General features: G+C 43.2%; 1 protein-coding gene and 1 long non-coding RNA gene across 2 annotated transcripts in view; one reads left to right on the plus strand and one right to left on the minus strand.

The window, feature by feature from the left end:
• The window catches only part of ERGIC2 (ERGIC and golgi 2), a 36,450-nt gene extending 28,851 nt beyond the window's left edge, over positions 1–7,599 (plus strand). Inside the window, exons 12-15 of the mRNA XM_082239840.1 lie at positions 1,157–1,254; positions 2,106–2,268; positions 4,104–4,183; positions 6,973–7,599. Of these exons, the coding sequence (XP_082095966.1) occupies positions 1,157–1,254; positions 2,106–2,268; positions 4,104–4,183; positions 6,973–7,038 (407 nt within the window). The 3' untranslated portion in view covers positions 7,039–7,599. The remainder of the gene's footprint in view (positions 1–1,156; positions 1,255–2,105; positions 2,269–4,103; positions 4,184–6,972) is intronic.
• LOC309541805 lies at positions 7,069–9,740 on the minus strand. The gene is made up of 2 exons (XR_014223951.1): positions 8,093–9,740; positions 7,069–8,062 (listed from the first exon to the last, which is right to left on the minus strand). It is a non-coding gene; the product is annotated as an uncharacterized lncRNA (long non-coding RNA).
• Positions 9,741–17,914: the final 8,174 nt, after the last annotated feature.

The raw sequence follows: 17,914 nt of genomic DNA on the forward strand, positions 1-17,914 counted from the left end.
TATTTTTAGCAATGTCTTCTTACATTATGTATGTTCCCCGAATTCTTAGTAGAATGTGATTTTTTTGGAGGGGAGGGGGGTATCTTCCTCAGTTGTATGGGCTGTAAACTGCCCTGAGTCAAAGCAATATTGAAAGGCAGGTTTAAAAAGTAAAAAAAAGTTCCGTTCAGCCTTACTTTACAGTTTTTATTTCCTACTGCAAGCTTGATTTTCTTGCCTATCTTTCAGTCGTTAAAAATCCATCTTCACTTAAACTTTAACAGTACAATTTTGACACTTATGTATTACAATGCAAGTATTATAATTTTATATAAAGACTAACGTGTATTTAAATTCTGGGTGAGCCTTTTACTGATTCAGAAGTATATTGTGTGTGTGTGTGTGTGTGTGTGTGTGTGTGTGAGAGAGAGAGAGAGAGAGAGAGAGATACAAAAAAAAACACACATATAAATTTATTTAGCAAATAACCCAATACTTTTAATCATGATGGGTTTAGGCCAGTGGTTCCCACCTAATCATCTCTAAAATCCTGATCCCCCCCACCCGTGAAATATAATTCTTATTATTCAAAAAGTGAACTCCTTTTCACATGGAGGAAGGCCATTAACTTGGTCTAAACATTCTCAAATTGCCCCCCTTAAAAATCAAATTGCCCCCCGTGGGGTGTGTGCTCCACGTTGGGAACCACGGGTTAAGGTGGACTCAATAGGGCTTCCAATAGGCCTCTGCTTTACCATTGTGAGAATAGGATACTGTGCAAGAAGAGCTCTCCTGGATCCAGCCAAAGGCCCACGATATTCCAGCATCCTGTTGTCCCAGGGGCCAACCAGCCCCCAGGCACTTACCCAACTTGTGATTTCCAGAAGCTGGTACCCAGAGGCATCCAGGCTACATTGGCTTTGGGTCTAATCTAGCAGGGCTGCTTCCTTCCTACTCTATGATTCTTCAGATCTTCTGAGAATGCAGACCTGTGAGGGGCTGTGCCTGTATGTTGCAAACCACAGTATTGGGCTGGTTGCCTTTATGAAAGTTTACGCTTGTTTTTAAAATGCTGCGACCCACCTCGAATCACATCGGTGCCTGCAAGTCTGTGCCGACTGTTTCTTTCCCAAATGGGGAGTCTTCTTTCAATAGGTACCTTTTTTTTGCCTTTTAGACAACCAGATGTTCCAGTACTTTATCACTGTTGTGCCAACGAAACTTCATACGTATAAAATCGCAGCGGAAACCCATCAGTTTTCAGTAACAGAAAGGGTAAGTCTGTGCGGGACGATAACTTGGGAAATGCTGGTGTAAGCTGTATATAAAGCTTGTTTTTTTAAAAAATGTATCAATAAAATCTCTCTCTCGTTATATTGTGACCTGATTTTCTTTTTCCAAAAATTCACGAATTCAAGCTCTCCTTAAAGCTTTAAATGCTATTGAAGGGTGGTAGTCAACTGTATTTTACTCAGAGAAGACCCGCTGAAATTAATGGAGCCAACTCAGTCATGTTTGTTAATTTCGGTGAGTCTTCTCTGAGCAAAACTGAGGCAAGAGACCATCTTGGCTGTTAGCCCTGGAAGACCTGCTCCCTGCTTTGCAGGCCTTTTCCTCCTGGCCTGGGAGGGTGGGGCCCGGACTGACTCCAACTACAAAAGCTGAGGCTGCTGAGCAGACTCTTGGGCTGGGGTATTATTTACTGATACTAATTTTTGTGTATCTTTATTCTAGATCTTACGTTTGATGTAGAAATTGTTCAATTTGGTTGTGTGTTTTTTGCTGTTTTATTTATTAAAACAGCAAACAAACTATCATTGACAAATGCTACATTTGTTACGTTTAAATTATGTAATTTTTGTGTGTGTTGTAAACTGCCTTGGGCACAGTTTTAACTCTGGAAAGGAGCTGTGCAAATAAAACGAGCGATTGCTTGCTTGATTGGCGCCAACAACATGCGAGTTTTGCCACCCTCACTAAATAACATTTCATTTCAGTGCCACCTCACTGTTGCCAAGATGCTCACAAGCTCTGTTTTCCTGTCTTGTACAGGCGAGATACTCCGTCTTTGCTTGCGCACGATCTAAAGTTGCTAAATTGTGTCCGGCTTTTCCCCCTGTTGCTAGGAAAGAGTGATAAACCACGCGGCAGGCAGTCATGGAGTGTCCGGGATTTTCATGAAATACGACATCAGTTCCCTTATGGTGACGGTGACAGAAGAACACATGCCCTTTTGGCAGTTTTTAGTGAGGCTTTGTGGCATCATTGGAGGAATCTTTTCAACGACAGGTACAAACTCAGATTATGTGGCAAGAATTTCATTAAGTATATCAAGGGCCTGTTTCCTCCTTTTGCTCTTTGAACTGTTTCCCTCCCTCCATGGCATAAACAAGAGTAGGTTCTCCCTCTCTTTCCTCCTTCTTGTTATTTGTTCCCAAACTCCCACCCTGCTGACGACCATGTCACTGCTTTTAAATCAGTGGTATTGGAGTGTCTCCACCCCCATCGTTCTGCCCGGACGCTGAGTTCCAGTGCCGAGGGCCTTCTGGCGGTTCCCTCACTGCGAGAAGCAAAGCTACAGGGAACAAGGCAGAGGGCCTTCTCGGTAGTGGCACCTGCCCTGTGGAACGCCCTCCCACCAGATGTTAAAGAGAAAAACAACTACCAGACTTTTAGAAGACGTCTGAAGGCAGCCCTGTTTAGGGAAGCTTTTAATGTTTAATAGGCTACAGTGGTACCTCGGGTTACATACGCTTCAGGTTACATATGTTTCAGGTTACACACTCCGCTAACCCAGAAATAGTGCTTCAGGTTAAGAACTTTGCTTCAGGATAAGAACAGAAATCGGGCTCTGGCCGTGCGGCAGCAACAGGGCAGGCCCCATTAGCTAAAATGGTGCTTCAGGTTAAGAACAATTTCAGGTTAAGAATGGACCTCCGGAACAAATTAAGTACTTAACCCGAGGTACCACTGTATTGTATTTTTATTACTGTTGGAAGCCGCCCAGAGTGGCTGGGGAAACCTAGCCAGATGGGCGGGGTACAAATCATCATCATCATCATCATCATCATCACATGGGAGAACAGTCACACACTCCTTAACCATGGGAGAATTTCAGGACTCTCACATGCTGCATATTCATGTGTACATGTTTTAAATGTGTACCTGAAATGCAGCTGTGGCCCTCCAGATATCATCAGATTCCCAACTCAATCAGCCTTAAACCTAAATCAGCTTAGGTTTATCTGGTGGCCCAGGATGATGGGAGTTGTGGTTTGGCAACATCTGAAGGGTCACAGGTCATAGAGTGTGAGTGTGGAGTGAGTCTCTTCCTTTAAATTCCTGGGAGTTTACCTTAGTGAAGACTTCACTTGGAAAAACATTATCACTCAGGTGGTTAGGAAGGCCCCAACAGAGACTCCATTTTCTCAGGGTTTTGCGAAAGAACAATGTTAAACAGCCGTTGATGACCTCCTTCTACCGGGCCACAATAGAAAGTGTCCTCTCATGTTGTATCACAGTGTGGTATGTTGGCTTGACAGCCACGGACAGAAAGTCTTTACAGAGGGTGGTGAACACAGCACATGATGTCATGGGCTGTCCCCTGAGCCTGCTAGATGACATCGCAAGGGATCGTTGCCTTAGGAGAGCGAGAAAAATTCTCAGGGACGATTCACACCCCGGCCAGCACCTCTTTAATCTTCTACCCTCAGGCAGGAGATACAGAAGTATAATCAGTGGTACCAACAGGCTAAAAAACAGTTTCTATCCGTGGGCTGTTAGGCTGCTGAACGGAAAATAATATAGTGCAACTGACTTTCAGGGTTGGGGTGTTGTGCGACAAGCACACAGAGTGCAATGAGATCGAGTGGGGGGGGGGGCTCGGTTAATTTCTTTGTACACAGGTTGTACATTGACAATAAAGGTATTCTTGTTATTATCATGTTTGCCAAATGGTACCTTAACACGAGGCGTTCCTGTCAGGATGGGTTTCCATTCCCTGTTGTGTGTGTAGCCGGTAGCTGAACCTATGAAATGGTTCTCATTTTATGACTGATTGCAAAGCTACGTCAATAATGAAAGAGCAGCATTTCCATACGTCCAAATTGTTCTCCCTTTTGCAGGAATTTTACACGGCATTGGGGGATTCATAGTGGAAATCATCTGCTGTCGTTTCAGACTGGGCTCTCATAAATCTACATCTGTAAGTGTATTCTGAGGAACGGCTCTCAGTGCTTAAATATGTGTTTTGCATGCCAAAGAATTAAAAAATAATAATAATAGATGGCGACCTCGGGGCTGAGAATAATGGAACACACACTTGCCATTACTAGCAGCCCAGTGGAATTAAAAGTCAATGGGGACGTGATCCAGACCATTATAAACTACTTTAAACTCAGACAGGCTACAAAGTGCCTCAAGGAAGGCAGATTATGCAGCTGTTTGTGTATGCTTATGGAGTGTACTTCCGCTTCCAATATTTCATTTTATAAAGCCACTGAGAATGCTAGCCTAGACCAAGGAGTCAGAAAAACAGAGATTACTTTTAGAGGAGGATTTTAGAGCAGGTGATAATAGTAGCCCTGGGATGGAGACTGGGAATTCTGCAGAGCAATAACACTCCTCATTATTTGAAGTACCGTATTTTTCGCCCTATAGGACTCACTTTCCCCCCTCCAAAAATGAAGGGGAAATGTGTGTGCATCCTATGGGGTGAATCCAGGCTTCAGGAAGCTATCCCCCCAGCCCAGCAAGCTCCCAGAGCGATGGCGAGGTTGCGCGCAGCTTCGCCATCGCTCTCCGACCCGTTCTGGGGGCTGGGGTCGGGGGAAGCTCGGACTTCCCCCGCCCCCAGCCCCGCAAGCTCCGAGAGCGATGGCAAGGTTGCGCGCAACCTCGACTTCGCTTCTGGACCCCCAGCCCCAAGGCTAAAAACGAAGCCAGGAAAGCGAGCGGGATCCATCCCGCTTGCTGTCATGGCTTCTTTGCTCTTTGGGGCTGGGGGGGGGAAATAATTTTTTCCCCTTTATTCCCCCCCCCCCAAAATAAGTGCGTCCTATGGGCCGGTGCGTCCTATAGGGCGAAAAATATGGTATTGTCCAGCCATCTCTGTCAAAAGAGGCTGATCTCCAAAAATCTCCCATGAAGCTGTATTCTGTTCAGTTCTTCTCGTCATAGTCCTGCTTTTGTCAACAACAACAACAACAACAACAACAACAACAATAATAATAATTTATTATTATTTATACCCCGCCCAGTTTCCCCAGCCACTCTGGGCAACTCCCAATCGAATATTAAAAACACAACGCAGCATTAAACATTAAAAACTTCCCTAAACAGGGAATTTTAATTGCCACTATCCTCCAGATCTGGCAAAAGGAACCAATAGAGAGAATAATAACTCCTCTCTACCAGAAAGGAAGATCCAGGGATACACTTGCTCTTCTGGTTGTGAAACTTGCGGAATCTGGTTTTGATGTTTCCAGATCTGCTACCCAACACACTTTCTTTGGAACAATCATTGGTACCAACTGGGGGGGGGGGAATACTCCCATATATATTTTTGTCGGTTCATTGGTACTTTATGACCCATGGGCTCTAGGGAAGGCAGATGATCCTTAAGATGAACCCAATGAAATGAAAAATTGGGCAAAATGTTCTTTGGATCTGATCTGGTATTTGCAGCTGGAAAGGGAGTCTTGACTGGTCCATAAAGATTTTCCAGCAAATGTTTAATTATTGGCTAAAAACTTGAGGCACAGTTGAATTTTAGTTCACTGAGAGAACAATCCTGGCATCAAAATATGAAGTTTACTCCGGAAACTTGGCTATTCAGAGAACTTCTCAATAATAATAATAATTTATTTTTCAGATTTTAAAAATTTACAAACAATTATCAAACAGCCAACATAGAAAGGGAATTCTGAATAATCTCCTGAGCTTCCCTCCTCCCCTTTGTGGGTCCTTATATTAACTTTTTTCTCCTGCATCTTGTCCATTAATCCAAATCTATTAAAACTCCATTATACCCCAAATTCAACTTAAAGCTGCAAGTGTTATTCCAATCCTACTAACAATTTTAATTGTTTACAGTGGTTTTTAAGGTAAATTATATATTTTCCCCATTCCTGATTAAAATTTGGTCTTCCTGATTTCTGATTCTTCCGGTCATTTTTGCCAATTCGGCATAGTCCATCAACTTGATCTGCCATTCTTCTCTGGTTGGGACTCTGTCATCTTTCCATCTCTGGGCCAATAACATCTGAGCAGCAGTGGCTGCGTACATAAATAGTCTTTTCTGATCTGTTAAATTTTGGCACCTAGAATTCCTAAAAGGAAAGCTTCAGAGAACTTTTTCCCCCAAGAGATTTTTATTTTTTTTAACAATACTTTTGTGAAGTGTGTTGAAGTTTTATTACAACCGGGTGGTCTATAAAACTTGTGAAATAAATACAGAAAATCCCCTACGCCTCAGTTCACTGCCTGCTCCTGAGTGAGGTCCTGATGCAACACTGGGTCCAAGCAGATGCTCACACCAGTGTTCCCAAACTGAGTTCCCCATTGGCTTTATGGGGTTTATTTGTGGAAAAATACAGTGGTGCCCCGCAAGACGAATGCCTCGCAAGACGAAAAACCCGCTAGACAAAAGGGTTTTCCGTTTTTCGATGCGCTTCGCAAGACGAATTTCCCTATGGGCTTGCGATTTTTTTCGGTCCCCCCCCTTTTTCTAAGCTGCTAAGCCGCTAATAGCCTTTTAGCCGCTAAGCCGCTAAGCCCTTAATAGCCGCTAAACCGCTAATAGCGCTAAGCCGCTAATAGGGTTGCTTCGCAAGATGAAAAATCCGCTAGACGAAGAGACTCGCGGAACGGATTATTTTCGTCTTGCGAGGCACCACTGTATTAGGCGGATGCGAGGAAGCAGGCGGCAGTAAATGAAAAACAGATAGAAAGAATAAAGTGACTTTTTCCCCTGCTTCGCTTTCTCCTTTGTAGGTCCCAGTCCAAGATGGCCACCTAAACAACCACGTACCTCTGCTGACAGAAGACGCTATGCAGTAACACCTCCTTCAGAAACTCTCGCCCTTTCTTTCTGCCCGACGCAGAAGACATTTTTATAACGAAACATTGTGCAATATGTTAAGACCGTGCTAATGGGCAGCAGAAATAATCAAGCCTTTGAAAAGGAAAAAAAAAAGGAAAAAGCAAGCAACCAACCAACCAACCATATCTGTGTGACTTGTCTGTCCTTTTAAGAATTCAGAAAGAGGCCATGGAATCTTCCGGAATGAGCAAGACTGTGGATGTGTCTGTAGTTCACAGCAGGACTCGACTCTTCCACATAAACAGAATTTGGGCCTTGAAATATCAAAGTACAGCACTCTAGATTCCAGGTTTTGCCTATTTCTGACCAAAACTATGCGCAGACGTGTGAAATGTGTATTTTTCAATATACAGTGTAGCAGGATAATTAACAGAACTAAGCTTCAGAATTGAAGTTTCATTATGGGTTTTTTTTTAGAAAAAACAGCAGCAGCAGCAGCAGGTAACATAAGGTGTATTTTAACTGCTATAATTGGAATATGGAAATCAAACACATGAAAGGAAGCAAATTGAAACACACTACCGAGAGTGGGTGCAGTTTTTTAAATGGGGCGGCTCTCGCTTGAAACAAACGGTGTTGGGAAAACAAGCCCCTCGCTTCTAGAGGGAGAACAGATAAGTCAGAAAGTCATGCTGCCTCTTCATAATTTCACAGGTTGTCTTGAAAAACGGGGGCTTCATTTTGCTGGGGCCTGTGGAGGGGCGAATGCAAAAGGAGCTGATGGGGGTTATTCGAATCTGGGAAATTTCTGGAGATTTGGGGCATGTTTAAAGCATTTCACATGCCTGCACGTTAGATGCAAGTTCTCCTGAATGTACAGACGTTTATAAGTGTTCAACATAATTACAGAAAAGATCAGAATGGAGCCTACTCTGAAAAACCGATGCATTTAGGCATACTGAATGCTTGACAGTTGCAGTCCCAGTGAATTCAGTGGGGCTTATTCCCAGCATAAATGTTGCTAGGTTGTGGTCCCATGACCTGAGATCGGTACATATACCTGCATTGAACTTAAGCAATGAATATGACAGGTTCTCATTCAGGGCCCTAGGACATATATAGCAAACTTCAGCTGGCTAATATTTATTTCCCAAAGACTTATTTGAAGAACTTGATGAAGAGAAAGGAAAGGAAAGGTGGAACGCTCTCAAAAGCACCCCTTGCGTTGCAGAAATTAGGATATAAATTTAATGTGCTACTTGAATATCAATGGGACGAAAAGGACCATATTAGATAGACAGGCCAAAGTGGAAAGACCAGTCAGAGTTTTGATGTAAAAATTGGAGTGTGGCTTTTGCTGCTGAACTCTCCAATGGGACTCTTGTTTCCCCTTAGTCCGTGATTGGTCAGAGAAGAATGGATGGAGGCAGGATCCAGTGGAAAGCAAGGCAGATATTAATTTTTCTCTTGCAACAGATTTCCCTCCCCTCCTTCCAAGGAGGGAGAGACCCTGAACAAAAGGGTGCTGGAACCTTTAAAAACTTTTGACCACCCCAAAATCATCATATATAGGAGGTGGTCTGCAGCAGAAATCCTGTCTGCCAGGATACCTGATAATGGTCTCTGGTTGCATTACCTGGCAGCCTGGCCATTCTTTTGTGATGGTTAATACTTTAGTTCCTGGATCCAGGTCCCAGGCTCACCCTAGTCATACACAAAGACAGGAATTGTAAGCGAAAAGACAATGGGAAGCCTTTCCCCATTTTCCTCCCTTGCTGCGGTCATTGGGAGAGTCAAAATGGTCATTGGGAGAGTCAAAATGGCTTCAGGATTGCTCTCCTGTATATTTCAGACACATGATTTATATATTTAGATATGTGTGCATTTATGAGTATTTTTTCTATATTTGAGACCTTAAAATTCTTATAAGAGTTAGATGCTCAAGGATAAGGAAAATCAGATAGCACTGAATATGATGGTAACTATTGAAAGCCTTTTTCCACGACAGTACTACTCTTGGGAACTCCAAGCAGGTAGCCAAAGAGGTACATGGGGTATGTGTGTGTTTCTCATCCCGACTGTCAAACCACATGGGAAATTGCATTCAGACAGCTGCTGGGTAGAATGCTGCTTTGCAGACGCCACTTTCAATGGGTTTGATGCCAAGGTGAAGAAGTCCTGAGTGATGGAAAAGTGTCTGGTGTTTATTGAAGTAGATATTGCTTAACAATGTGGCTAAGATGGTCTTAGAGCTGGGAAAGTTGGGTTGACGCCACCCCCAACCATAACTTCGCTAAAACTGGTCTATCTTCCCAAGTTTGCCCGTCTGTAAAATGGGAATAAAACTTCAGGCTCCTCGTGAAGATGAAGGTGATAAGGATTTAATAGTGTGTGGAAAGTATTCTAAAATGATAACCACATTGTCAGAATGACATTTTATGAACAAAGGATGGAACATGCCCTACGTTTGCCTGAGAAATGACCGCCTGAAATAGCTTCCGGATTGCAACTGATTCCTCCTTGCTTGGAATTATGGCCGTCTTCTGAGTCTTTTGATCTGTTTTGTGAAGCCATGGTGTAGAGCAGGCTTTCCCAGACCTGAGTCTCCAGCTGTTTTTGGACTACAACTCCCATCATTCCTTGCTAGCAGGACCAGTGGTCAGGAATGATGGGAACTGTAGTCCAAAAGGAGCTGGAGACCAACGTTTGGGAAACCCTGGTATAGGAAGAACAACACCATTAAGGCCATTGAGAAGCCTTCTTTGGCAGCACTGCTATGTCATCACACCTGCTCTTGTCCCTGGGAATCAGGTATCGTCATGTTGAACGACTTCCTGAAGGCTGTCTATAGTGAGTTCATGGATGCTGAATCTGTGCCCCCCCCCGGGGGTTGCTGTTGGACTTTGGCTTCCTTTGCCCCCAACCATCAAAGCCAGTGTCCATGGATGATGCCAGCTGAGAGCCCAGCTACACCTGGGGGGCCGCAGGTAACACACACAGGTTCAGAGGTTCTTAACCCATTCTTACATAAATGCATGTAAGAGGCACTCCGGTTAGAAGCAGAAGAGAGCAGACCAGCTGTGTTGGCAGCAGTATAACAATGTATTTTATATAAAGGTAAAGGGACCCCTGACCATTAAGTCCAGTCGTGGCCGACTCTGGGGTTATGGTGCTCATCTTGCTTTATTGGCCGAGGGAGCCAGCGTAGAGCTTCTGGGTCATGTGGCCAGCATGACTAAGCCACTTCTGGCGAACCAGAGCAGCACACGGAAACACTGTTTACCTTCCCGCCGGAGTGGTACCTATTTATCTACTTGCACTTTGATGTGCTTTCAAACTGCTAGGTTGGCAGAAGCAGGGACCGAGCAACGGCAGCTCACCCCGTCGTGGGGATTCGAACCGCCGACCTTCTGATCGGCAAGTCCTAGGCTCTATATTGGCAGTCAAAAGGAGAAAGGCATCATCTGGAGCAGGTGTCACAGAGCAAGTCATAAGGTGATCTCATATGCAAGTGTAGAACCATAGACATCTTTGGACTGTGGTCAGTTTCAGTGGACAATATCCAACCAATCTGGTCAGTGTAAGGATTTCTGCTTGTGCAGTGGAACCCCACCCCCTTGAAACAACCCCCTTAATTTGTTATGGGGTTTTCCCTCCCCACCCTAAGAAAGCAGATTTTTGTTTGTGTAAATCCCTGTACTGATGGAACGAGTTAGTTGGATACAGCCTGCAGTTCTCCTCTGAGTATGACTTAATTTGAAAGTTGCCCATCACCATTTTATCTTGCATTTTCCTTTGCAGCCTTAATCTCCCCGCTCCCCCCAAATATTCTAATAACACCGGTAATGGTCAGAATTACAGAAGTGCTATGGAGCAAATACAGGTTATATAGGGTGACTTACTCCACTGACCTTCAGCATAGTTAAAGAGTTTTCTTGATGGCTGCAAGGAACAAGCGTGCGAAATGTTCTCCTGCTTTCGTATTTTAGAAAAATAATTTAAACCAGTTAAACTCCTAAGGCTTTCTCTACGTGGAAAGTAGCCTGTGTATTCATCAAGGACCCAAAATGATAGGAAATACCATCAGCCGCTCCTGCATTTCATGCTGTCTGTGCAGGAGGGGAGTTTTCTAACGGAATTGTTTTCCAGCAAGAAAGCAATCCTGCCGAAACAGGATTCTTAAGATTCCAGACTTAATTTTTGCCCGAGGAACTTATTTTGTTTGTTGACTGCTCTCCGGTTTGAGATTCATCTGCAGGAAATGAACTACTTTCATTTACTTGCAAATTGAGCGCAAACTAACAGCTGTTGGTTCTTGACAAACAGGGCCAAGTTTAGGGATACAAGCTTCTGAAAATGGTCAGTGTATAAACTTTCAGAAGGTTTCAGGTGGCTTCCTTTTGAGGTCTGCAAGGTGCTTATTTATCAAGGTGGTCTTCCAACTTTGAGAAACCTCCTACTTACTGTATCTCACTTCCTCCTCTAAACATATTTCACAGGACTCCTTTTCAGGTGAGTAGTTGGGTAATATATTTCAGGATCATGCTTTCATCCAGCCCAGGATTTCCCAAACTTGGGTCTGCACTTGTTTTTGTACTACAACTCCCATCATCCCAAGCTAGCAGGACCAGTGGTCAGGGATGGTGGGAACTGTAGTCCAAAATCAGCTGGAGACCCAAGTTTGGGAAACCCGGATCCAACCGTAAGTTAACTCAGACTGACGATGCAACTTGTTTCAGTCATGGCATAGGTCACAACAATGGAAAGATTGTACAGCACACCTGTTTAGTGGTGCAAATAGTCACCAAACCAACACAAAACTGGGAACAGCTATTTCAAAATAGAATTTATTTTTCCATTTCAGAAGATAACTACGAAAACATGTATTGTGGAATTTTATGAAGATTGAGGCATTGTCTTAATTGTATCGATTCTTGAAACCACTGGCTGTGGTTACATAGGAAATCTCAAAACCACATTTTATTAATGTTTGAGAGTATGGGGCAAGGGCGGACGAGAAACCATTTAAAATATGATTACTTTAGTGACCACCGCAAATCTGGCAGCTGCTGGCAACATTTGTGTGCCGACATTTATATTGTGCTATTTTTTCCTGTGGGGCACGTATTGTCGATATGTTTCTTCGCCTTGCAGCAAGGGCACCTGTTCAGCAATTTACGGTCAACGTCCCCATACCTGAAATGAGAATAAAACAGGAGAGAAAAACGTGATGAGCTGATAATAAAAATACTCTTTTTAAAATTGAACAGTGCTGAAGGGTTCGTATCTGTGTTTTTAAAGCACTTTCTAGCAAGTGTGTTTGGGGAAATTCCTTAAAGCCACAGCTGCAAAGATGAAAAAGACTGGCCCCATTCCAGCTCTAGCTGTATGGACTGGGCATCCTGATCCATATCAATGGAAGCAGCCAAATTCTTCAGTGGGTCCCCTGTGAACACCATGGTCCAAATGCCACTGCCGCCGTGTGCCTTTCGCATGCTGAATCGAGAGGACCATGTGCTGTGGAAATGGCTGGAAAAAATCACTACATCCTACTGTGTGATTGTCTAGCAGAATTGTTCCTCACAATCTACGGTACCTTCACCTCCCCTGTTCTTTTTTTCTTTTCTTTTTTTTAGAAAATTTTTATTGGTTTTTCACAATTTTATAAACACAAACAATACACAATACAAACATACAAACACATAAACAAACATGTATAATTTCAAATCCTTTTTTTCTTAAACCTTACTTCGCCGACTTCCCCGTACCTCTCCTTTCTGCATCCCAATTCCCAAATTTATTTCAGCAAATCCTCCCCCTTGATTTTGTCTAATTTTCTCTTATTCTTTTCTTTTACTTAATCTTTTACAGCTGTAATCCCCTTCTTTCTATAACCTCAACATTTTAGCACTCATTAATTTTACAGTATTTCTTAAGATAAATTTTGAATTTCTTCCAATCTTCTTCAGTCGTCTCTTTCCCTTGGTCTCATATTCTGCCAGTCATTTCAGCCAGTCCCATATAGTCTTATCACCTTCATCTGCCATTCTTCCAGAGTGGGTAGATCCTGTGTCTTCCAATACTTTGCGATGAGAATTCTTGCTGCTGTTGTAGCATACATAAAAAAGTCCTATCTTTCTTTGACACCAATTGGTTGACAATGCCCAAGAGAAAGGCTTCTGGTTTCTTAGGAAAAGTACAGTTAAGTACCTTTTTCATTTCATTATATATCATTTCCCAGAAAGCCTTAATCTTTGGGCACGTCCACCATAGGTGAAAAAAAGTACCTTCAGTTTATTTGCATTTCCAACACTTATTGTTAGGCAAATGATAAATTTTTGCTAGCTTGACTGGGGTCATGTACTACCTGTAGATCATTTTCATAATATTCTTTCTTAAGGCATTACATGCCGTAAATTTTATACCGGTGGTCCACAACTGTTCCCAGTCAGCAAACATAATGTTATGACCAATGTCTTGTGCCCACTTTATCATAGCCGATTTCACTGTCTCATCTTGTGTATTCCATTTCAGCAACAAGTTGTACATTCTTGACAAATTCTTAGTATTGGGTTCTAACAGTTCTGTTTCTAATTTTGATTTCTCCACCTGAAAGCCAGTTTTCCTGTCCTGTTTGTACACCTCCATTATTTGATAATAATGGAGCCAACCTTGCACTTTAACCTTCAATTTCTCAAAGCTCTGTAATTTCAGTTTGTCTCCCTCCTGTTCACTTCCCCTGTTCAATACAACGTATGCAGCTTATTCTAGATATCTATGAAGAAGCACCAAAGTCAACTTATTTTGGCATTCCCCAACACACTTTGCCATCAGGGTTTGGCCTTTGCAGCCGCCTGCATTAACTGTTCCCTTCACAGGAACCGGGTTACCTTCATTTACACCTAGCAAGGATGGTAAACACGGCTGAAGCATTGGACGACGTGAAAGAGCATCAGTAAAGAGCTAAGTTTTTGAACAACAACAATAATTTAATATTTATACCCCACCCATCTGGCTGGGTTTCCCCAGCCACTCTGGGCGGCTTCCAACAAAACACTAAAATAAAATAACTGTTGCTCTTGTACTGTGATTTTATCTGATTTATCACAAAAGGGTTTTCTCTCCTGCTTCTAGAAAATGCCCAAAGGGTATTTTAAACTTGCACAAGAAATAAAGGACTATGAGCCTCAAGGGACAGCAGTTTCTTTGTATTTCTTGGATAGGCTAGGTTTCAAGAAGAAGAAAAGGGGGAAGTAAACGTTTCCCCAGTCTGGAAAACCCAAATAACGAAAGGTAGCAATGTTGGCGTTGCCTCCGAGCAAAACTGTGGGCCCCAAAGCCCGATTCAGCAGGATTTAATTCAGCTGATCCTGTTCTCTCAAAATTGTGATTCTTACAACTGCGGTTTCGAATCACAATTCGGATCACAGCTTCATTATGCTTATACCGCAGGAGCAGCTTTTAATGGTGATCAAAATTAGCTCCCATCCCCAGCTACAGGCAATTTCTTTGCCTCATGATTCCAGAAAATGGCCTTCAACGCTGGATGCTAACGAAAAAGAACATTGCCTTGTATTAAGTGCTTGCTGTGTGTCCAAGCGACAGGGTCAGGAATGAAAGCTTTTATTCAGAACTCTCGCTGTGAGAGAGAAAATTCAGCTCACCTGGTAGTATTTATTTTGAAACCGACATGAGGTTGGTACTGAAAAAACAAATATATAGAGATCTCATTATTTAGCTGCTGCAAGCACATTCTGTACATTTCTCCAATAGTAATGGGCACTGCTGATAAACTGGGAGGCTTGCTATTCCTACAAAATGTGCCTTGGGCCCTGCCCAATCCACTTCAGGCTATTTGCTATCCAATTTTCTCTAGGTTTGCTCTGAAGTTAGCCCCTGGGATGATTCCCAGGTAAGTGTGTGAGAGATTGCAGTTCTTACCTCTTAAATGGGTTGGTAAAATCTCATTTGCAATGTAATAAATGCAGATATATTTATACATACATATAAATTTATACATGCATATATTGGGTGGGGGCAGGCTTTAAATTAGGTGGGGCAGGACCTCAGTTACTGAAGCATTTAATTTTTTTTACTTACTTGATTGAGGGGGCTTACCCCTCCCCTAGGCTACGCCTATGAGTCTCCTCTGTATAATCTACCAGTATACTATAAATCTGCATCACCAAGAATTAATAATCCACTCCTCTAAGGAGAAGCTACAGCCAGCCTCCATCTGAAGATCTCTCATTAAGCAGGGGTGAAATCTGCCTTTATTTCACCCGGTTCAAAGACCCAGATTGGCACCTACCCACCCCACATTTGCATACACACACTCACAGGCTGCGAGCCTCAATGGTGCCCCTCTAGAGACTTCCCCTGGGGCAAAAAAAGGCTAAACCCCCCTAGCTCCAGCTCTGCATTCAGTTTTCTGCATTGCTGCTTCTAATTGGTCTTCCTTTAAAACTCTTACTTCTTGTCACACATGGAACAAAGAAGAAGGAAACATACCTGGAACTGTGGGGCATTCTGTACGAAAAGGGAAAAAGCAAATTAGTTATGAGCTATACGTGGGTGGCGCTGTGGTCTAAACCACAGAGCCTAGGGCTTGCCAATCAGAAGGTCAGCGGTTCGAATCCCCGCGACGGGGTGAGCTCCCGTTGCTCTGTCCCAGCTCCTGCCAACCTAGCAGTTTGAAAGCATGCCAAAAAGTGCAAGTAGATAAATAGGTACCGCTCCGGCGGGAAGGTAAATGGCGTTTCCGTGCGCTGCTCTGGTTTGCCAGAAGCGGTTTAGTCATGCTGGCCACATGACCCGGAAGCTGTACGCCGGCTCCCTCGGCCAGTAAAGCAAGATGAGCGCTGCAACCCCAGAGTCGGTCACAACTGGACCTAATGGTCAGGGGTCCCTTTACCTTTATACTTTGAGAGGGGAAACTGAACGGTGATCAAGAAACAGTAAGTTATAACTGAGATAATAGCAGTACCTTCTTGAATAGAGAAAGTCTGGCCGCTGCTGCCCAAGGACTGGCAAGCTCTAAATTGTTGCAGGGAGCTACTGTCTACTAGTCTATTTTTTTTGTTGTCTCTGAAGATTTTTCTACTGGTCTATTTTCAGGCACATTTCAAATGGTGCTTGCGTACAAGGGGTAGGGACCCAGTGGCCTTCCAGATGTTGCTGGACTCCCAGAAGCCCCAAACATCACGGCCAACGATGAGAGTCCACCATCTCTGCTACATTCCGACTGAACTTTCCAACAGTAAGAGCTGTTCAACAGAGTCTCTTACAAGGTGATGGTCTCTCCTTCTAGCGTTTAAACAGAGGTTGGATGGCCATCTGTCATATATGATCTAGTCAAGATTCCTGCCCTTTCCAGCTCTACGATTCTATATTTTGGGACCTGCATTCCTAAAAAGCTTCATTTTACTGCACGAAAAACCTTGCATCTACCCTCTGAGCTTCTCCTCTGCGTCCCCCTTCCCCCCCACTCCCCAACAAGCTGAAATTAAGTGGAGTGGTGACTGCAGAGAGAAGACTGATCTTATTAATTTAAAACATTATATCCTGCTTTTCTTTAGAAAACCAAAGCAATTTAACAAAAAAAATTAATAAATCATGACACATAATAAAATGGCTCGAATTACTGTATTTTTCGCAGAAATCAGCCCTCAACAACTTAACCGGCGGAAAAGATTTTTTTGAAAAAATCCCTAAGCCACAATTTCAGCAAAAATCTGACTTTTGGCAATTCACTCAAAAATGGTGCCAGAAGGTTGCAAATGCTCCCCTGAAAGCTTTGGCGATGAAAACAGAAGGCTTTATATCACAGGTCAAGAAATCAGCCCTTAACAACTTAACCGGCGGAAAATATTTTTTTGAAAAAATCCCTAAGCCCCGGGGTCACAATTTCATCAAAAATCTGACTTTTGGCAATTCACTCAAAAATGGTGCCAACCGGTTGCAAATGCACCCGTGAAAGCTTTGGCGATGGAAACAGAAGGCTTTTTATCACAGGACAAGAAATCAGCCCTCGAAAACTTAACCGCGGGAAAATATTTTTTTGAAAAAATCCCTAAGCCCCGGGGTCACAATTTCAGCAAAAATCTGACTTTTGGCAATGAACTCAAAAATGGTGCTAGAAGGTTGCAAATGATCCCCTGAAAGCTTTGGCGATGGAAACAGAAGGCTTTTTATCACAGGACAAGAAATCAGCCCTCGACAACTTAACCGGCGAAAAAGATTTTTTTGAAAAAATCCCTAAGCCCCGGGGTCACAATTTCAGCAAAAATCTGACTTTTGGCAATTTACTCAAAAATGGTGCCAACCGGTTGCAAATGCTCCCCTGAAAGCTTTGGCGATGAAAACAGAAGGCTTTTTATCACAGGACAAGAAATCAGCCCTCGACAACTTAACCGGCGAAAAAGATTTTTTTGAAAAAATCCCTAAGCCCCGGGGTCACAATTTCAGCAAAAATCTGACTTTTGGCAATTTACTCAAAAATGGTGCCAACCGGTTGCAAATGCTCCCCTGAAAGCTTTGGCGATGAAAACAGAAGGCTTTATATCACAGGTCAAGAAATCAGCCCTTAACAACTTAACCGGAGGAAAATATTTTTTTGAAAAAATCCCTAAGCCCCGGGGTCACAATTTCATCAAAAATCTGACTTTTGGCAATTCACTCAAAAATGGTGCCAGAAGGTTGCAAATGATCCCGTGAAAGCTTTGGCGATGGAAACAGAATGCTTTTTATCACAGGAGAAGAAATCAGCCCTCGAAAACTTAACCGCGGGTGTCATGGGCTGCCTCAGGTCTCAGCTCACAAAAGACCAACGCCAAGCTCTTCTTATATACAAGGATGTTTATTGCAGTTCATTAATGGTTCCACAACCGAGGC

The sequence above is a fragment of the Podarcis vaucheri genome (assembly GCF_965113315.1).
Source record: "Podarcis vaucheri genome assembly, chromosome: 10".
NCBI lineage: Eukaryota > Metazoa > Chordata > Lepidosauria > Squamata > Lacertidae > Podarcis > Podarcis vaucheri.